The 22264-nt window shown below is 39.5% G+C and overlaps 1 protein-coding gene across 4 annotated transcripts in view; it reads right to left on the bottom strand.

Moving 5' to 3' along the window:
* The window catches only part of mark1 (MAP/microtubule affinity-regulating kinase 1), a 193748-nt gene that overhangs the window by 25855 nt on the left and 145629 nt on the right, over positions 1-22264 (bottom strand). For all 4 annotated transcript variants that reach the window (XM_072265075.1, XM_072265073.1, XM_072265074.1 and 1 more), the window contains exons 6-11: positions 18964-19034; positions 7942-7998; positions 7564-7800; positions 1303-1422; positions 1061-1160; positions 663-775 (exon numbers count right to left, since the gene is read on the bottom strand). In XM_072265075.1, coding sequence (XP_072121176.1) covers positions 663-775; positions 1061-1160; positions 1303-1422; positions 7564-7800; positions 7942-7998; positions 18964-19034 — 698 coding nt within the window. The remainder of the gene's footprint in view (positions 1-662; positions 776-1060; positions 1161-1302; positions 1423-7563; positions 7801-7941; positions 7999-18963; positions 19035-22264) is intronic.

Raw genomic sequence — 22264 nt, forward strand, 5'->3', positions numbered from 1 at the left:
CACTGAAGGGAGGGTATTTTGACTGCAGAAGAACTTATCAGATTTATCAGAATGGCATCTGGATTTGTGGATTAAAGAAAATTAATCAGGTGCAAAATTAAACTGTGATCCCATGAACAGTTTCAAGGAATCAGAAAGTTTTATGATTGAGAGTCTATATCTAGAGTACAGAGTTAAAAAAAAGCTAGATCTTTCAAGAGTTAAGTTGGGAGATATTTTTACATGCTCTTGCTCTCAAATAGCAATTGGCCCTAGGAGAAATATTAATTTCAAATCCAAGATTGAAAGGTAATTATTAACCAAGAATACAATGACAATGCATGATCTTATTGAATGGTGGAACAAATCTGAACTCCTTTTCCTATGTTCTTAGGATGAAGCATGATTTTCTCAGCCCAAGTACTTTCTAGCTATTAATTTTTGCTTAATTTTGATATGCATAGAACAAGTGGGGCAACAAAGAAAAACGATTGCTTTGCAAGAGAGATTGAATAGTGTGGTGGAGAGTTGGTTAAGATAAAGATGCACTGGGGATAAACAATGCAGTAGCCATTTCAACAGGGAAATCTGTTCTTCTGTCAAGGGCAGCTATGGAGAAGCTATCAGTATCTTCATACAGATGAACTCCTTCTGGTTTCTGAATAGATTATTATGAAGCTTACCTCTGGAGGTTTCCTGCCTAATAATAGATAACAGGCCATGACTTCATCATACTTCTGTCCCACAAGGGATTGAGTAATTTCTTCTCTTGGGAAACCCATAGTGATCATCGTTTCTTTAAACAAAGCAAGAATTACAGTATAAAGAAAATGTTGTCTGAATAAATACATTCAATGAAATATTCTCCTCATAATTGCAATGCTGCAGCAAATTAATTCCCCAAGCTCGGTTTTAGCCAAAGGAAATCTCAAAAAACACAAAACCAAATAAATAATAAGACTTTTTCCCCTTATTCTTAATGTGTTTATAATAAGTCACATGTGATATTTATATAATTATAATGTATTTCTGTGGATCAACAAATTAAGACCCACCATTCATGCAAAATTAAAAGACATACCTATTCTTTTGGGATCACTGTAGTCAGGTTCTGGTTCACTGTATGGTTTTAATTCCTCCTCCTCAAAACCAACGTTCATCCATCGATCCTTCATAATTTGCTGTTTAAAAGAGTCAATATTTAAATAATTTTGCCGTTGCAAAGTTTCAAATATGACATAAATGATGATAGAGTCTAGTGAACCAGGAAATAATATGATATAGAGCATTAACAAAGTACAGGTTTCAAAATATTTCACTTACTTCCAAACTGCCTCGTTTAGCAGGATTTAATACCAGGAGTTTTTTGAGCAAGTTTTCACAGTCAGTTGACATATAGAAAGGAATACGATATTTTCCTCGTAACACTCTTTCCCTTAATTCCTGGTTAGATGGACAGAAATAGAAGAATAGAAGACATCATGACATCTATATTTCACCTCAAGACAGAATCAAGACTCTCAAGTGTTTGGTTTAAAAATCCTTCAAATTTAAGGCAAAGAGACCAAGATAAAACACAGACATCCTCTTGTGCATTCTTTTCTGATTTTTAGGGGTTTTTTTTTGGGGGGGGGGGGAGACGAGAGTGTATTAAATCCCGAAACTTTGGTCAATAACCTGTTCATCATCCATCGAGGCACAAAGCCAAAAATGGTCTGCCAATACGCAGGCTTTTACCAAGCCAAGCTCCACTGCTCATTTGGCCTCCTTCACACAACAGAAGTTATAAATGAGAATTCCTTAGGAAAAGGCGAGATGGTGAAGCCAGGGTAAGGGCGGATTGACCTGCATGGGAACTGGCTGAAGTAGTCAGAGTGCAGTGCAGGCCATACAGAGATTTGTATTCAATATCATGGCTGATCCTCAAGCTTCAATATTTTATTTAATCACACTACTCCGATTTTTTGTTCATGTCTAAACGTAAATTGACTGTTGAGAATGCATTCATTAGTCAAGTATTCAAGGCTCTTGGGGTGGAGAATTTAAAATATTCACAACTTTCTGAATGAAGAAATTTCTCTTTATTTTGGTTCTAAATAGCCAACTTGTCATTCTGAGACAATGCTTCCTAATTCTTAAGTCTCTTGATTCATATCCTTGTTAGTCAGTCTCACAATTTTATCCTTCAATTTGATTACCCCTCATTCTTCTGAACTGAAGTGAATAAATTTCAACCCTTCTCAATCTTCATTTTATTGCCACTGCCACTAGGTAGAAACAGGATGATTTGGCAGATAAGTGTGTGGCTGAGAAGCTGGTGCAGGGAGCAGGGCTTCAGGTTCTTGGATAACTGAGACCTCTTCTAGGGGAGGTATGACCTGTGCAAAAGTGACGGGTTGTACCGGAACCAAAGGAGGACCAATATTCTCAGGGGCAGGTTTGTGAGAGCTGTTGGGGAGGGTTTAAACTGTTGGTGTTGGTGGGGGATGAGAACCAGAGTGAAGGGACTCAGGAAAGGACAGACGGTAAAAAGTAAAGATAGCGTGCAGTCAGATTGTCAGGAAGGGCAGGCAGGTGATGGGACTTAGTTGCAGCCAACAGGCTGAGCATCAAATTATTAGGGATGCAGAGTCAAAAAGGATAGCAAATATGGTACTCAAGGTGTTGTATTTAAATGCACGTAGTATAAGAAATAAGGTGGATGATCTTGTTGCAATATTGCAGATTGCCAGGTACGATGTTGTGGCCATAACTGAATCATGGCTGAAGGGTGGTTGTAATGGGAGCTGAATGTCCAAGGTTACATGTTATATCAGAGAGATAGGAAGGAAGACAGAGAGGGTGGTGTGGCTCTACTGGTAAAGAATGACATCAAATCAGTAGAAAGATGTCACATAGGACTGAAAGATTTTGAATCCTTGTAGGTTGCGTTAAGAAACTGCAAGGGTAAAAGGATGTTGATGTTAGTTATATACAGGCCTCCCAACAGTGGCTGGGAGGTGGACCACAGGTTACAACAGGAAATAGAAAAGGCAAGTCAAAAGGGCAATGTTATGGTAGTCATCAGAGATTTTAGCATGCAGGTCGATTGAGAAAATCAGGTTGGTAATGGATCTCAAGAGAGTGAGTTTGTTGAATGCCTAAGAGATAGCTTTTAGAACAGTTTGTCGTTGAACCTACTAGGGGATAAACTATACTGGATTGGGTGCTATGTAATGAACCGGAGGCGATTAGGGAGCTTAAGGTAAAAGAACCCTTTGGAACCAGTGATAACAATATGTTTATGTTCAACTTGAAATTTGATAGGGAGAAAGTAAAGTCCGGTGTAGCAGTATTTCAGTGGAGTAAGGGAAATTACAGTGGTATGAGAGAAGAGTTGGCCAAAGTAAATTGGAAGGAGATGTTGGCAGGGATGTCAGCAGAGCAGCAATGGCGTGCATTTCTGGGAAAAATGAGAAAGGTGCAGGACGTGTGTATTCCAAAAATGAAGAAATACTCCAATGGTAAAATAGTACAACTGTGTCTGACAAGGGAAGTCAAAGCTATTGTAAAAGCAAAAGAAAGGGCATGCAACAAAGCAAAAGTTAGTGGCAAGATAGAGGACTGGGAAGTTTTTAAAAACCTACAGAGAGCAACCAAAAAAAAAAAAAAAATCATTAGAAGGGAAAAGATGAAACATCAAAGCAAGTATCAAATTATATCAAAGTGGATAGTAAACGTTTTTTCAAGTATGTTAAAGATAAAAGAGAAATGAGAGTGGATATAGGACAGCTTGAAAACGAGGCAGGAGAAATAATAACGGGGGAAAAGATGATGGCCAATGAACTAACTGAGTACTTTGCACCAGCCTTCACTGTGGAAGACACTAGCAGTATGCCTGAAGTTGTGCTGTGTGAAGGAAGAGAAGTGGGTACAGTTACTATTACAAGACAGAGGGTGCTTAAAAAGATGAAAGACCTAAAGGTACATAAGTCACACAGACCAGATGAACTGTATCCTCAGGTTCTGAAATAGGTAGCATTAGAGATTGTGGTGGCATTAGAAATGATCTTTCAAGAACCAATGGACTCGGGCACAGTGCCAGAGGACTGGAAAACTGCAAACGTTACTCCACTCTAAGAAAGGAGGAAGGCAGCAGAAAGAAAATTATAGGCCAGTTAGCCTGACCTCAGTGGTTAGGAAGATGTTAGAGTCAATTGTTAAGGATGAGGTGATGTAGTACTTGTTGACAGAGGACAAAATAGTACAGTCAGCATGGTTTCCTTCAGGAAAAGTCCTGGCTGATGAACCTGTTGGAATTCTTTGAGGAGATTACAAGTAGGATAGTTAAAGGGGATGCAGCGGATGTTGTATATTTGGACTTTCAGAAGGCCTTTGACAAGGTGCCACACATGAGGCTGCTTAGCAAGTTAAGAGCCCGTGGAATTTCAGGAAAGTTACTAACTTGGTTACAGCATTGGCTGATTGGTAGGAGGTGTTCAGTGAGAATAAAATGGTCCTTTTCTGGTTGGCTGCCAGTGACTAGTGGTGTTCCGCAGGGGTTGTTTCAGCAGATGATATGAAGATTGGTGGAGGGGCAGGTAGTGTTGAGGAAACGGGTAGGCTGCAGAAGGACTTAGGCAGATTAGGAGAATGGACAAGAGAGTGCCAAATGAAATACAATGTTGGAAAATGCATGGTCATGCACTTTGGTAGTAGAAGTAAATGAGTGGACTAATTTCTAAACGGGGAGAAAATTCAAGAATCTGAGATGCAAAGGGACTTGGGAATCCTTGTGCAGAACACCCTGAAGGTTAACTTGCAGGTTGAATCGATGGTGAGGAAGGCAAATGCTATGTTTGCATTCATTTCAAGAGGTCTAGAATACAAGAGCAAGGATGTAAAGCTGAGGCTTTATAAGGCACTGGTGAGGCCTCACCTTGCATATTGTGAAGAGTTTTGGGCCCTTCATCTTAGAAAAGATGTGCTGGCATTGGAGAGGGTCCAGAGGAGGTTCACAAGGATGATTCCAGGAATGAAACAGTATCATATCAGGAATGCTTGATGGCTCTGGGTCTGTACTCACTGAAATTCAGAAGGATGAGGGGGGATCTCATTGAAACCTTTCAAAGGTTGAAGGGCCTAGACAGGGTAGATGTGGAAAGGATGTTTCCCATGGTGGGAGGGTCTAGGACAAGAGGGCACAGCCTCAGGATAGAGGGGCACCCTTTCTGAACAGAGATGCAAAGAAATTTCTTTCGCCAAAGGGTGATGAATTTGTGGAATTTGTTGCCACATGCAGCTGTGGAGGCCAGATTGTTGGATGTATTTAAGACAGAGATTGATATGTTCTTGATTGGACATGTCAAAGGTTACGGGGGGGGGGAGAAGGCTGGGAATTGGGGTTGAAGAGGAGAAAAAAAAGATCAGCCATAATTGAATGGCAGAGCAGACTCGATGGGCCAGATGGCCTAATTCTGCTCCTATATCTTATGGTCTTACAGTATATTCTTTCTTTCATATCAGTGCTGAAACTGGATACCTTATTCCAGGTGTGCTTTCATAGAAGAAGTGGACAATGTAGAACATAAGAAATAGAACACAAAAACATAAAAAAAGCTTCCTTATACTTGTAAACTGGCAACAAAGGCTAATAAACCACCTGCCTGCCTAATTACTTCCACGTCAGTAAGTTGCTTTCATGTCACATGTAGAATGTCACTCCAGTCCCTCTTCACACCAATATTAATAGTTACTTGGCACTTCTCAAAAATCTGTGTTTCTCTTAAGCCAGCCAATACGTACAACAGTATTTATTTCTATTCTGTTTTCTATCCTTTAAAGAAACCTCCATGCAGGTTAACCTATTATCCTAAATGCTGCAACCTCATATTCAGAATTAACCTTTTATGACACATTTTATTGAACACCTATAATCCAAGCTGACCACGTCTACTACTTTTCCTTCCATTTACATCACCAGTTATAAGGTTATAGGTTTAGATTTCACAAAATGACTTACTTGCTGTTAAACTGTGCTCACCAGTTGAACATGAATTTCTATGTATCTGGTTACCACTTTAATAATGGGTTTAAGCACTTTCACAATGATTGCAGAAGATCCTTCTTCATAAATGTTCACTAAAAACAATGCTACAACTCTACCTTTAGCAATTGTATTGGTAATGTATATTTTCTTGAAACGATAAGAATGTTAGAATATCTAGTTCCTAATTTTGTACACTAGGCTTCTGTTTTAACTCAATCTTAAAAAGGTCTGAAGAGCTGACCGTGGGAGTGTGGAGCTAGAGATAGCGGTTAGGATTGGGGTTCAGACAAGAAAGAATGACCACTTCGGAAGACAGAAAGGGATTATGGTTTGAGAGAAAGGAACAAGAGCTCAGAGTTTGGGTGCGGTGGCACTAAAGAACTGGACAGGGGCACTGTTCAATGAGCCAGAATTGAGAAAGTGGGAGTTTGGGGTCACTGATCACTGGATTAAATGAAACTAATTGATCAAGGTTCCAAGTACAGGAAAAAGACAAGTTTATAATACAGTGACCTCCACAGGAAGCAGGGAGTGAAAGAAGGTATGATCAGCTGCTGGCTGTCATAAGTCTACCTTCAGGGGATATGGAGCACTCCTACTCCTGCTCAATACCCAAGACACATGTGCCAGTGAGCCAACAGTTTTCTCCCCATTTTAACTGCTAGATTTTCTAAATCTGGTAAATTGTACAATAATATTAAACGGAAATCAGACTTCCAAAGGTACTTGAAGCGCCTGATTTTATTAAATGAGGAAATGTAACACCTCTCCACAGCACGTCATTTACATCCCCTTGAAGCAGTGATTTTGCAAGCGGGAGACTCAGTATTACATTTTGAACTTTCTCTTGTATGGAGCATTGAGTGATGTGGGGCTTGGTAATGTGCTTTAACCTCAAGGTCAATTACTTCCGTGAAACAAGTATTTGGTTGCCACGCTTTGAAAAAAAAATTAGGAGAAAACTTTCTACATTGTTGCCAATTCAAACGAGTGCCAAATCAATAAATTTTAACACTATTATATCCAAAACCAACACCTCTTTTTCATGATATTCTACTCAGCAAGCATCTGAAGAACAAAGGTCATTGCCAAACCACTGAAGAAAAGCACCTCAAGGAAAAATAGTGTCAATAGAATTTAAAGACAAGCTAATCTTGCTATGAAATGTGATGCTTCACCATTAAAAAAATAACCTCATAAGCTGGTTTGAAGTGCCAACAACAGATATGGTGTGTCCACTTGAGAACTACAGCAAAATGATAGGACATCACTTATCAAGAAATTAAATAACCAATTCAAATAAATTTCACCTGAAGAGTTACGAGAACAATAAAAATATCTGCAGTGATTTAAGAGGAACCTGGACAAGCATGTGCAAGAAGAAAGGCGGTGGCAATCCAAATAAAGTAAGAGGAGGAAGAAGGGGAGCTCAAATGGAGCATAAATACAAGTATGGCTGATTGTGCTGCAATCTGGATTGAATTAAAAAAGATAGTCTATATTGTAGATTGTATACAATTACGTAAAGGAAAAGACAATTTTTATAGAAAGATTACCTTTAAATTTTGGCCATCAAAAGGTAAAGATCCACTAACTAATGTGTAAAGGATGACGCCAAGACTCCAAACATCCACCTCTGGGCCATCGTATTTTTTTCCTTGAAAAAGCTCTGGTGCTGCATATGGTGGACTTCCACAAAATGTGTCTAATTTGCTACCAATTGTAAATTCATTACTAAAGCCAAAATCTGCAATTTTTATATTCATATCTGCATCAAGCAGCAAATTTTCTGCCTGAAAAAAAGGAAACATCAAATGTTTACTTTTGTCAATTTTTACAAGTTACCAAATAACTGATGTATGAACAAAACCTTAAATTGAGGCAGTTGCAAATACATAAAACAGAATCACAAAATTCTGTTTAGTTTTAGGTACCTTGAGATCTCTATGTACAATACACTTCTGATGACAGTATTCTACCGATGAAACAATCTGAAACAAACATCAGAACAATTCAGAAATATTTCCAACATATATATGTTAAAATGTTATTTCATTGAGACAGCAGATATATCACATTACCACAGATATCAAATTTAGTGACATGTCTGATTAACTCATAACACTGACACAAGCTCATTCTCAAGATAAAGAAAGACAATGCTGAGGAAAAATTTACTGGAAGGAGATGTAAAATAGAATGGACATGTTTATGTACAGTAAAGAGAATTATACAATTTGTACAATTGACCAAACTACTCTTCGGTTCTTAGCTCTTTTTAAGAAAGTTTTAATTTCATGTTTCAAGTTTAGAATATAAGCCAACATCTAAAATCTGAGCAAAATTGCATTCCTGATTAGCATTTGAGTCAATGAATTAAAACGTGCTAGTCAGGACAGGAAAAGGATGATGGTACAGATGAACGAGTGGCTGAGGCAGTGGTGTAGGAGCAGGGTTTTAGATATATGGATCATTGGGATCTCTTCTGGGGAAGGTGTGACCAGTACAAAAGGGGCAGGTTACTCCTGAACCTGAGATAGACCAATATCCTTACAGGCAAGTTTGCAAGAGCTGTTGGGGAGGGTATAAACTAAGTTGGCAGGGTGATGGGAACCAGAGTAATAGGGCTGAGGATGGGGCAGTTGGTATGCAAGTCAATGCAGTGCGTTGCAAGACTGAAGATGAACAGGCAGATGATAGGGCGAAATTGCAGTCAGTGGGATGAGGTAAAATGGGAACAAAAATTGAAAAGGATGATGAATACAGATGCAATGAATCAGATTTGACGTGAGCTGGAGGTAAAGGTACCCTTGGGAAGCAGTGATCATAACATGATAGAATTCACCCTGCATCTTGAGAAGGAGAAGATAAAGTCAGATGTATCAGTATTATATTACAGTGGAGTAAATGGAATTTCAGAGGCAAGAGAAAGGAGATGGCCAAAGTTGATTGGAAGGGGTTACTAGGAGGGCTGATGACAGAACAGCAATGGTTGGAGTTTCTGAGGGCAATTTGGAAGGCATAGGGAAGAGACATCCCAAAGATGATGAAGCATTCTAAAGGGAGGATGAGTGGTGGCTCATCTTCTAAAGGGGTGGCTAACAAGGGAAGCCAAAGACTGCATAAAAGCAAAAGAGAATATAGCAAATATTAGTGAGAAGTTAGAGGATTGGGAAGCTTTTATAAACCAACAGAAGACAACTAAAAACAACCATAATGAAAGAAAAAAATGAAATATGAAGGTAAGCTAGCCAAGATTATCAAAGAGGTTACCTTAAGTATCTTCAGATATATAATGTGAAAAGAGAGGAGGAGTGTGGACACTGGACTGCTGGAAAATGATACTGGAGAGATAGTAATGGTGGACATAGAAATGGCAGAAAAACTTGGAGCATTTTGCATCAATTTTCACTGTGAAAACGCTAATAGTATGCCAGAAATTCAAGAGTGTCGGGGGCAGAATGAGTGTAGTTGCTAAGGAGAAGATACTTGGGAAACTGAAACATCTGAAGATAAATAAATTATCTGTAGTTCAAATGAACTACACCACAGCTACAGCAAACTTGCCTATAAGGAGGTAGTTAAAAGAGATTGTGGAGACATTAGTAATAATCTTTCAAGAATCACTGGATTCTGGAACTCTGGAAAATTTCAAATATCACTCTACTCCTCAGAGAGGGAAGCAGAAGGAAGGAAATTATAGGCAGTTAGCCTGACTTCAATAGTTTGGAAGATGTTGGTGTCCATTATTAAGAATGTTTCGGGGTACTTGGAGGAGCATGTAAAGTGGGCCAAAGTCAGCATGGTTTCCTTGAGGGGAAATCTTGCCTGACAATTCTGTTGGAATTGTTAGAGGAGACAATAGGCAGGATAGACAAAGGAGGGTCAGTGGATGTGGTTTACTTGGATTTTCAGAAGGTGCTGCACATGAGGCTGCTTAACAAAATATGAGCCCATGGCATTACAGGAAAGATAACAGCAAGGATAGAAGATTGGCTGATTGGCACAGGAGACTAAATGTTGGAATAAAAGGGGCATATTCTGGTTGGCTGCTAGTAACAAGTAGTGTTCCACAGTGGTTGGTATGAGGACCACTTCTTTTCATGTTAGCGATTGGGATGACATCAGTGTATTATCAACAAACTTGCCACAAAGCCATCAAACATAGTTGGAGGGGAAGGTAGTGTTGAGGAAGCAGCAAGTCTGCAAAAGGACTCGGACAAATTGGAACAATGGGCAAAAAAGTGGCAGATGGAATATGGTGTAGGAAACTATATGGTCATGCACTTTTGTAGAAGAAATAAAGGCACGGACTATTTTCTAAACGGGGCAAGAATTCAAAATCCAGAGGCTCAAAGGGACCTGGGAGTCCTCATGCAGGATTCCCTAAAAGTTAACTTGCAGGTTGAGTCGATGGTAAGAAAGACAAATGAAATGCTAACTCTCATTTCAAGAGCACTAGAATATAAGGATAAGGATAGAATGGGGCTTTATGAGGCTTTGGTCAGACCGCACTTGTAGAATTATAAGCAGTTTTGGGCTCCTTATCAAAGAAAAGATGTACTGAAATTGGAGAGGGTCCAGAGGAGGTTTACAAGAATGATTCTGAAAATGAAAGGGTTAATATATGAGGAGCATTTTATAACTCTGGGCATGTACTCACTGGCATTTAAAAGGGGGCGGGGGCGGGGAAATCGCATTGAAACCTACCAAATATTGAAAGGCCTAGACAGAGTGGATATGGAGAGGATGCTTCCTATAGTGGTGAGTCTTTGACCAGAGGGCAGTCTCAGAATAGAGGGATGTCCATTTAAAAAAAGAGATGAAGGGATTTCTTTAGCCAGAGGATGGTGAATCTGTGGAGTTCATTGCCACGGATGGCTGTGGAGGGCAAGTCATTAAAGCAAAGGTTGATAGATTCTTGATTAGTCAGGGCAATAGAGGTTACGGGGAGAATGCAGGAGAATGGGGTTGACAGGGATAATAAATCAGTCATGATGGAATGACAGAGAGAATCGATGGGCTGAGTGGCCTAATTCTGCTCCTATGCCTTATGGTCTAGCACATCTGCAAAGTGATGTTAGGTTTGAAAAGGTGTTGTTCAGACCACATCTGGAGCAGTGTTGGACCCTATATCTAAGGAAGGATTTGTTGGCATTAGAGAGAGTCAAGATGTTTACAAGATTGATCCCAGTAATGAAAGCACGTTATATATGAAGAGAATTTGGTGGCTCTAGGCCTGCATTTGCTGTAGTTTAGAAAATGGTGGGGAGGTGGAGGGGAGTCTCATTGAAACCCACTGAATATTGGAAGTCCTGGATAGAGTGGACATGAAAAGGATGCTTCCATATTGTGGGAGAGTATAGCACCCAAGACCACAGTCTCAGAACAGAAGGGCCTCCCTTTAGAGCAAAGATATGGAGCAATTTCTTTAATCAGAGTGGTGAAACTGTGGAATTCATTGCCATAGATGGCTGTGGAGGCCAAGTCATTGGATATATTTAAATCGGAGGTTGATAGGTTCTTGATTAGTAAGGATGTCAAAGATATGGGTTGGTAGGTTATTGCCAGATATATATTTTTTTAACATATCTGCAATGATGCATTTTGGGGTACTACTCAGGATAGGGCATACATAATGAATGATAGGGGCAATTGAGGAACAGCAGGATCATGATGCAAAAGCCTAACGAATCCTGAAGGTGGCAGCACAGACAGGTAGGGTGGTGAGAAAAGTCTATGGAATGATGGGCATAGAGCACAAGTGCAGAGAGGTCTTGGTCCAACTCTATAAGGTACCGATTAGCCCATAAATGGAATACTAGATGCAGTTTTGATCAGCACACTGTATGACGGATATGATAGCAGTAGAGAGGGTACAGAGAAGATTCTGTTTGGGCTGGAATGTTTTATTTACTGGATAAGCTAAGTTTGTATTCCTTTGAGCAGAAGGTGTGAGAAGGACCTGACAGAGGTGTACAAAATTATGAGCATCATGAATAGTAAGAATTTCTTCCCCCAGAACAAGAGTGCCCAAGACCAGCATAAGGATATTCTTTCTATGGAGAGAGTGCAGTGAAGGATCAGCAGACAGATCCTTGAGATGCAGGACAGATATATGATGAGAAATTGTCCCAGTTAGCATATTCTGTCGAGTTATGAAGGATGAATGGGGATCTTTTAAAAACTAATCAAAATCCAAGCAGACCAAGATCAAAAGATGCAATCAGAGGATAAAGTGTAAGCAATTCAGGAGTAAGATAGGGAGAATTTTATTTTCCCAGAAAGCAGTTGAAGCCAAATCATTAAAAATATACAAGGATGAGTTATTTGTTTTTCTCAGGATAGAATTATCATAGAAAATAGGGAGAAAGTTGGAAAAAAGGAACTGAATTTGGATGATCAACCATGATCATCTGAGTGAAGAATAACATTTTAGTTATTTTATAGATATGACATTTTATAGTTATTTTTGCAAAAGATCCCTGAGTAAATATTAACTATGCAGCTCTGCTGAAATATTTTGTGTGAGGTGTCCTTTAAAGTAAATGCTTCACGGTCAATGAATTATGTTTGGTCATTCTGTTTTAAGATAAAGCACATATAAATTGATACACAGACGTCAAAAATGAAAATAAATGATCAGTTAATTTATTCTAATTTTAATGATGAAGCAAAATTCCTCTATTTTACTAACACCCACTTTCATAAACCTTCAGGAGGTATTGTAAATGACATAACAGGGGATGATAAAACCTGAATTTAATAGGCTGTCTTAAAGCTGGAGAAGTCCAAAAGGACCATATGGCCTATTTCTCCTCCCATTTACATTTAAACAATGCTGTGCACATACATTTTGTTTCTGAAGTATCAGCTTACATTAGATACTTTGATCTACAATTTAAGACTATAGTGCTCCCAAAAGGTCAAGCTGAAACATTAAAATAGTTTTGTAAAACAAGTTTTTTTTTCCATTTTTATGTGCAATGTATAGTTATATTCTTTAAATTATCTGTTCATCTAAATGTAACATAATGAATCTATAACAATTTTAGTGAAAACAATTGAAGATTATTCCTATTGGCCTTCGGGTCTTAACTTCTAAATTTCTGCTAACCCTATCAGACCTTAAACCTTTATTGTTTCAGTGAATATTATACCTGTAGCTTTCATCTTTCCCCAAAATTTCAATCCACTTTTTAATAACAGAGCACCCAGTCTTCCAGTTACTGCTGACCCAATCTCTCTTACAAATTCATCATTATCTTCCAATATAAACAAATTTTTTTGTTGATTCACTGGCCCACAAAATTAATTGGTGGCAATAGCTGAAGATAATGATTTTTTGTATTCCCATACTCAGTTTGTTGATCTCACAGACTGGGTAGTAAACAGTCTGACAACAGTGGAGATAGTAAGAGAGTTAGGGCTGGGTGGTATTATGCACGCATAGAGATGTTCCACATTTCTGTGAGTGGTATTTTCAAGATGTAGTAAGTCTTTGAAGAAGAGGAGATAACAACGGAGATCACTGCACTATTGGAAACACTGACATCTTGCTTAACAGTACATTTCTCAGGAGCATAGTGAATGAAATTTGGCACTCAACCACATAAGGAAATATGGCAAAAGTCCAAAAGTTTAGTCATATTTGTATGCATTAAATAGGTAAATTGGTTTATTATTGTCATAGGTACTGAGGTGCTGATCAATTCATTACAATGGTGCACTGAGGTAATATATGGTAAAACAATAACAGAATAAAGTGTTACAGTAGGAAGAATGTTCGGTGAAAATTATCAAAGTGTAAAGTCACAACGATGTAGATCGCGAGGTCAAGAGTCCCTCTTACTGTACGAGTGAACTATTCAATAGACTTATAACAGTGGGACAGATGCCATCCTTGAGCCTGGTAGTACATGCCTTCGGACTTTTGTAACTTTGGCCCAATAGGAGTAGACGTCCAGGGTAGGTGAGATTTTTAATTATGCTGGCTACTTTAATGAGGCAGTGAGAGCTGTAGAGAGTTGAAAATAAAAGTACTATAGAGACTTTGGGAAGGAATCCAGCATATAGTATGGAGCTATGAAGTTGGGAAACTAAGTACAAAATGAAGTAAGGATTCAGCCAGAGAGCTGGAAAGTGAAGAATGGCATTTGAGGAGGGTCTCATATTAAAACAAAGACTACAGTGCAGAAAAGAGAGGGATGATGTATCACAAGGATATCGTGTGATATTTTTTGTTGGATCCATTTCACAGACCTAGAGTTGCAGGATGGCAATTGTTTTAGAAGTGTACAAAAATGTTTTAATAGTGAAATTGAAAATGAAGCAGTTGCTGGCAAAGATCAAGAAGTTGAGAATGGATCAATCCCTCAGCTTTTGCACCTTTCTGTTGTTTTGTTCTTATTTCTGGTCACACTTTTCCAAACCCAGTTGCTACAAAACAGACCAACACAAATTCCCTTTATGCCTCCCATATTAGTTAATGTTGTTGACATTTATGCCCAGACAGTGTGAATCCACCTGTCTTTCAAGTATGCCATTTCTCACTGGAACAACACCTAATCCTTTTATCCTTGCAAACAATATCCAAACTCCAATCTCCCTTCCCTCTTCAAAGTCCTTGAGGGTGTCAATACCTTCTAAGTCAGTATCCACCTTTTTTCAAACTTAGTTGCAAAATCTTTTCTTTTGAACCTCTTCACTTTCCACACCATCTAAAGCATTACTAATGTCATCATTGCTTCAGAGTATTCAGTCATATCAGAAGACCAAATCCGCACTTCCTGTCAGAAACAGTCAGCTGATGACATCAATAGTTAGGGCAGCAGACAAGAGAATCTGTGGACATGAAAGAGACTCCTATATGGTATGATGCCTCCCAGATGTCAAGGTCAAGGACACCTCGGATTCTTAAAGGAATGATACATTGGTATCAATGCCATAGGTAGGAAAAAGGATGAGATTCTGAAGAGCAAGTATAGGGAGGCACGTAGGAAGCTAAGAAGCAGAACCTTAAGGGTAGCAATCTCTAGATTGTTGCCTGTGCCACACACCAGTGAGGGTAAAAATAGGATGATATGGCAGATGAATGTGTGGCTGAAGAATTGGTGCTGGGGAAGAATGTCAGATTCATAGATCATTGAGATGTCTTCTGGGGAATGAATGACCTGTACAAAAGGGACAGGTTACACCTGAACTCAAAGAAGACCAATGCCATTGCAGGCAGGTTTGCAGGAGCTGGTGAGGATTTAAACTAGGTTGGCAGGGGATAGGAAACAGTGTGATCAGTCATAGGATAGAACAGTTGGGAGAAAAGGTAGATGCAGCATGTAGAGAGACTGAGAGTTAGGATAGACAGTAGATGAAGCACAAATGCAGTCAGTAGGATGGGTTGAAAGATGTCTCCTTTAATGCGAGAAGTATCAGGAACGAGGGTGATCAACTTGGAGCATGGCTCAAGACATGAAGTGACAACATCGGGGCCATTACAGAGACTTGGCTGTCACAAGGGCAGGAACGGTTTCTAGATGTTCCAGCGTTTAGATGTTTCAAAAGGTACAAGGGGGGAGGTAAAGAGATGGGAATGGAATTGCTAATCAGAAATATGATTACAGCTACAGAAAGGGAGGACGTTGTGGAGTAATAAAGTATTTGACAAATGAAACTAATTTGATCATAAAAATTGTCTTCTGAGCCTACTGTAGGTGGAAATCTGAGATGGGAAGGGAGCTATTGCTTCACTGGGGATAATCTATCAATGCCAACCCCCCCCACCCCCACCAGTTGCAACACAGACACTGAGCAGCAGAATGGGAGGCAGATTTTGGAAAGGTGCAAAAAATAACAGGGTTGTTGTGACAGGGAACTTCAATTTCCCTAATATTGTTTGGCACCTACTTAATACAAGTGGTTTAGATGGGGCAGAATTTGTTGGATGTGTTCCAGAGGCATCCCTGATACAATATGGGAAAGGCCAACTAGATTAGACATCATAGGGGATCTAGTACTAGACAGTGAACCTGATCAGGTGCCTGGAGCCATGGGGGAGTGAAAATCTTTAATGAACCATTTTCCAGTATTCACCAGTGAGAAGGACTTTGAGGTCAGTGTAGAACAGGTTAATATGCTGGAACATGTTGACATTAAGAGGAAGTGCTGGGACTTCCCAAAAAAAAAAAAAAAAATTAGAATAGACAAATTCCCAGAGTCACATGGGATCTATGTGTTCCCAGGGTCAGATGGGATCTACGTCAGGTTACCATGGGAAGCGAGGGAAGAGATTGCTCTATCTTTTGCAATAATCTTTGCATCCTCATTAGCCACTGTAGCAGAAAATTGGACAATGGCAAATGTTAATCCTTTGTTCAAGAGAGGTAATAGGAATCATCTTTAATATTCCTAGAGATTCTTAGAGACAGGATTTATAAGCATTTAGAGAAGCATAGTCTGATCAGGGATAGTCAGCATGGCTTTGTGAGGGGCAGGTTATGCCCCAAGAGCCTGATTGAATTCTTCAAGGTTGTGACGAAACAAACTGATGAAAGTAGAGCAGTGGATGTGGTGTACATGGATTTTAGTAAAGCATTCAACAAGATTACCCATGGTAGGTTTGGAAAGTCAGGAGGCATAGGATGCAGGGAAACTTGGCCCCATGGATTTGGAATTAGCTTGCCCACAGAAAGCAGAGGGAGGTGGTAGATGGAGCATATTCTGCCAGGAGGTTGGTGACCAGTGGGGGTCTGTTTTGGGACTTTACTCTTCGTGAACTTCATAAATGACTTAGATGACAAATGGAAGGGTGGGTTAATAAGCTTGCAGATGACACACGTTGGTGGTGTGAGTAGTGTAGAAGGCTGCTGTCGGTTTTAACGGGACATCGATAAGATGCAGAGCTGGGCTGAACAGGAGCAGATGGAGTTCAAACCAAAATAGAGTATGAAGTGATACACTTTGGAAGGCTGAACTTCCAGAAAGCCTTCTAAGTTGCCACATAAGTTGATAGAGTAGTTAAGGTGTATGGTGTGTTGGACTTCATTTGTCAGTGAATTGTGTTTGAGAGCTGTGAGAGTAATATTGCAGCTCTATAAAAGTCTGGTTTGAGCTAGACCATATTTGGAGTATTGTGTTCACTCCTGATTGCCTGTGGAAGCTTTAGAGAGGGTGCAGCGGAGACTCATCAGGATGCTGCCTGCATTGGAGAGCACATCTTATGAGGATAGGTGGAGCAAGCTGGGGCTTTTCTCTTGGGAACAGAGGATGACAGATGACTTGATAGAGGCGTACAAGGTGATAAGAGGCACATACTGAATGGACAGCCAGAGAGATTTTCCCAGGGCAGAAATGGCTAATATGAGAGATCATAGCTTTAAGGTGTTGGGAGAGTAGTATAGGGGACATCAGAGGTAGGTTTTTTTCAAAATACGCAGAGAGTGGTAGGTATGTGGAACATACTGCCAGTTGCAGTGGCAGAGGCAGATAAATTAGGGACGTTTAAGACACTCTTAGATAGGCACATGGATGAAAGACAAATGGACAGCTGTATGGGAGGAAAGTGTTGGATTGACCTTGGATTAGGTTAAAAGGTGGGTTGAAGAGGCGAGCTAAAGTTCAGTCAGATCTGTTCACATTCTTGAGCCAGATTTTACTGCATTTGTAATCATCATGCTGCCCAGTTCCATTAGTGTAACATGGGTTGATGTTCATCAGATGCAGAATCACACATCCATACAGCTACAGCTCAGTCTCCAACATTAGATCATCCAGAATCTAGTGGTCATGTAAAATTCAAGTGCTCATATCCCAGCACAACTTGTTCACCATCTCTTCGCTTATTAACACAAACTACATTCGCATTGAACAACACCAAAATATACATTGTTGTTTTCAAATTGCTCAGCTGTGTCTTTCCAGCCCTATAGTTGCCACACCACCAACAGTGTGGATCTGCTAATACTACTCCAACAAAGCACAGTTAGGTTCTTTCAATCTTGGCCTCTTTGTCATCTCTACTACTGATAGTTGTGTCTTCAACTCTGGAATTCCCTCACCAAAACACCTTGTAGGCTTACCTCTTCTCTTAGACATAGAATCTTAGAGCACTACAGCACAGAAACAGACTCTTTGGTCACCCCGTCCATTCCGAACTATTTTTCTGTCTAGTTCCATCCACCTGTACCTGGATCATAGCCCTCCATAGCCGACTCATCCGTATATTTATCCAAATATCTCAAATATTGAAATCAAACCTGCATCCACGCCTTCTGCTGGCAGCTCGTTCCACACTTTGAGTGAAGAAGTTCCCCTCAAGCTCTCCTTAAACATTTCACCTTTCACCCTTAACCCAGGACCTCTACTTCTGGTCTCACCCAACCTTAGTAGAAAAAGGCTGCTTGCATTTACCCTATCTATACCCTTCATAATTTTTACACCTCTATCAAATCTCTCCTCATTCTCCTACGTGGAAGGAATAAAGTCCTAATCTACTCAGCCTTTCCCTGTACCTCAGCACTCTTGTAAATTTTCTCTGCACATCTTTCCTGTCAGTAGGTGACCAGAACTGCACACAAACCTCCAAATTAGGACTCACCGGTGTCTAATACAACTTGAAACATAGCACTCCAACTCCTGTACTCAGTACATTGATTTATGAAGGCCAATACGCAAAAAAGCTCTCTTTATCTACCTGCGATGCCACTTTCAAGGAATTATGGATCTGTATTCCTTCTGTTCTACTGTACTCCTCAGTGCTCTATTGCTCACTGTTTAAGTCTGACCCTCGCTCATCCTCCCAAAGAGCAAAATTTGGTGTTCCAGTGTACCTCATCTTCTTTAAATCACACTTTGAAACCTGGCAGTTTAGTTTGCAAGCTTATACAAAACAATCTTTAACAATTCACAGTTAATGTCATAAGAATTAAACCTAAATTCTTACGTAATTACACCCAACTCACCTGTCTAAACTTTGCCCTTGCTTCTTTTTCTTTCATTCTTCCATGTGCAACTAAGTAATCAAAAACTTCTCCTACATTGCAAGGATGTAAAAGAAGAATGAAGCATGTTTACTGAATACACAGTCTAATATTACACTTCTTCCTAAAAATGTTCACTTTTCAGGGCCCTATTCAAATGAACTCTGAAAAGCAAAGGGGTAGAAATACATCCTTCATCGCTTGCATTACACATGCAATAGGCAGCTACAACTTTCCAAAATTTGGATCCATTATTCAGCAACCAAGGACAAATTTCAACCACAAAGACATTTTGGCTAGCTTTATCACAGTCCATGTTGTTGGACCCTAGAATTACAAACACTAAATTAAATGTACAAAGGAAGGACGGTCTCACTTCCATTTAATAAGAGTGAAAATAAAACACTTTAAAGCTTTCTGGAGACACTAGGCAGGAAGACAGCCACTGAATTAATTTAGCACCAAATCAACAGGTAAACAGCTGAGGAATATAACACAAACCCACTTACATTGATTAATATAATACATGAACAATTAAGAAACAATCAACAGCAGGTGCACCACTCAGTTACTATAGCTGTAGGCAAAATATATGCAACAGTTAGAAATACTACAAAAAAAAATAGGCTAGGCAATTTATTTTTAATTCCATGAAATAAAATGAAATGTGACAGTTACCAAGAAACAAATTACAGGTCAAATATGAAAGACTGCATCATAGAACTTCTCTTCAAATATTTAAAGTGACGATTTGAGGAAAAATGGTTTTAAAGCTTTTTATTGGTTGTGCTACTCTATATACTGTTCAACTATAAAGTGATCAAAATTAACTAAACAGCTCCTCCCACTAATGGATGCAAGAAAAGTCATTTCAGATTTATACCTCATTTACAATTAAATGCAGATTATCTTCTAGAATTCCTTGAGTAGTCTGTGCTCATGTAAAAAAAATTAGAAGGGACCAAAGCAATTCAAGGTAAAAGTCTGTTACGAGTTTCCTGTTTAAACTGTGTGCCTTCCAGATTGATGACAAAGCTGAATGGATAGATTTTACGGAGATTCAGTGAAACAGAAGTTCACAGCTGGAGTTGAATTTCAAAGAGTAAAAAGTGGCAGATTTATCTTTAAGTGGGACAAAGCTTGAAAAACAATATATATTGTGGCAGTCTGGTGTAACATTACTGCATTCCAATGCTTTTTTTTCTTGTAGATATTTTTAGATAAGAGTTGATGCAAAAGACATTTTGCTGGCATTAGAAGTTTTACTGTCACGCTATTTAAACATGATTTCACCCTCCCATTTTCTGAGGCGAGATCAAAGGAAATTGATCTCAATTTAATGGATTTAGTTTTGTTAATGGATAAGAAACTTTGTATACAAAAGAGGAAAAACTATATGTGCCCACATTTGTTACTTAAAGATAATTTGACCCAAATTGACTTGTCATCATTTAGTTATTATTTGCTGAGGATTATGAGAACAAAATCTATAACTTTTAACTCTCAACTTAACAGAAAAAGCACAAGCATAAGATACACCAAAATGTGAAGATTAAATAAAGTTGAATCTTTAAGAAAACCGCATCTCCTCCATTTCCCAGTCATCTGCCTTTGCCCATCTCTGCGTTGTCTTAATAAGGATAGAGGTGAACTTATCTTCATCTATCACTGCATAAGACTCTGCATCAAACAGAGTCTTTAATTCCCCTCTCTCACCTCTTACTTCTTCTCCTCACCTGCCTATCACCTCTCCCTGATACTCCTCCTCCTTCCCTTTCTTCCATGGTCCACTCTCCTCTCCCATCAGATTTCTTCTTCTCCAGCCCTTTACCTACAGCACCTTACTTCAACCTCCATTGCGATCTGTGCAATCTTCAGTGGGACTCTACATCTTTACCACTCCCCACCTCCTCCCCCGACTCCCATAGGGATTATTCCCTTCATGATTCCCTTGTACATTCTTGCCGCTGCACTAATCTCCCCCCTGTAAGTGCAGAAGTATTACATCTGCCCATTCATCTCCTCCCTCACCTCCATTCAGGACCTCAAACTGTCCTTCTAGGTGAGGCAACGCATTATCTGTGAATCTGTTAGGGTCATTTACTCTATCTGGTGCTCCCAATGTGGCTTCCTCTACATTGGTGAGACCCTGACATAAATTAGGGGATCCCATTATCGAGCACCTCAGCTCCACCTGGATTTCCTGGTGGCTAACCATTTTAATTCCTATCCCCATTCCCACTTTGACATGTTAGCCCATGCTCTCCTCTTCTGCCGTGATGAGGCCACTCAGGTTGGAGGAGCAGCAACTCATATTTCATCTAGGTATTCTCCAACCTGATTGCATGAACATCGATTTTTTCCAACTTCTGGTAATTATTTCCCCTCCCCCTTTCTTCTTTAATTCCCCTCTCTCACCTCTTACTTCTTCTCCTCACCTGCCTATCACCTCTCCCTGATACTCCTCCTCCTTCCCTTTCTTCCATGGTCCACTCTCCTCTCCCATCAGATTTCTTCTTCTCCAGCCCTTTACCTACAGCACCTTACTTCAACCTCCCCTCCCCCACCCACCTGGATTCAACTATCACCTTCTAGCTTGTCCTCCTCCTCCACCCCACACCTCCTTCTGTTGGCATCTTTCCCCCTTTCTTTCCACTACTGATGAAGGATCTCAGCCCGAAATGTCAACAGTTCATTCATTCCAATAGATGCTGCCCGACCTGTTGAGCTCCTCCAGCATTTTGTACGTTGCTCGGATTTCCAGCATCTGCAGAATCTCGTGTTTATTAAATAAAGTTAATGTGCAAACAATAAAGGGAATTAATTTCCAAGGGACCGCCAGCAGCATATGAGCAACAACTTAATTTTAACAGTTTTTCCTCCTAATACAAAGCAATAATGATAAACTGTTTACTAATTTTCTAATCAGAAACAAGAGAAAATCTGCAGATGCTGGAAATCCAATTGTGTGTAAATTTCTAAGCTCATCATTCCTCAATAGACCCATAACTACAGCACATGATACTAGAAGGATTGCTGATACTGGTATCAAACTGTACTTTCAGGTGCCCTGAAGAGCTAAATTGAAACCAGGCTATTCAGAAACAGGTTATTTACATAAGTTAAAAGGAAAGTAGACCAAAAACTTAATTTTGAAACATCCAAAAAGGGATAAAGGTCAGAAAAGATAACCAACAATGCTGAAAAAAATATTTCTTTTGATTTTAAAAGTATATTTAACAGAACTACTTGAATAAAGTGAGTGATACAAATCCGACATTAT

Source organism: Mobula birostris, chromosome 8, assembly GCF_030028105.1.
Source record: "Mobula birostris isolate sMobBir1 chromosome 8, sMobBir1.hap1, whole genome shotgun sequence".
In the NCBI taxonomy this organism is placed as follows: domain Eukaryota; kingdom Metazoa; phylum Chordata; class Chondrichthyes; order Myliobatiformes; family Myliobatidae; genus Mobula; species Mobula birostris.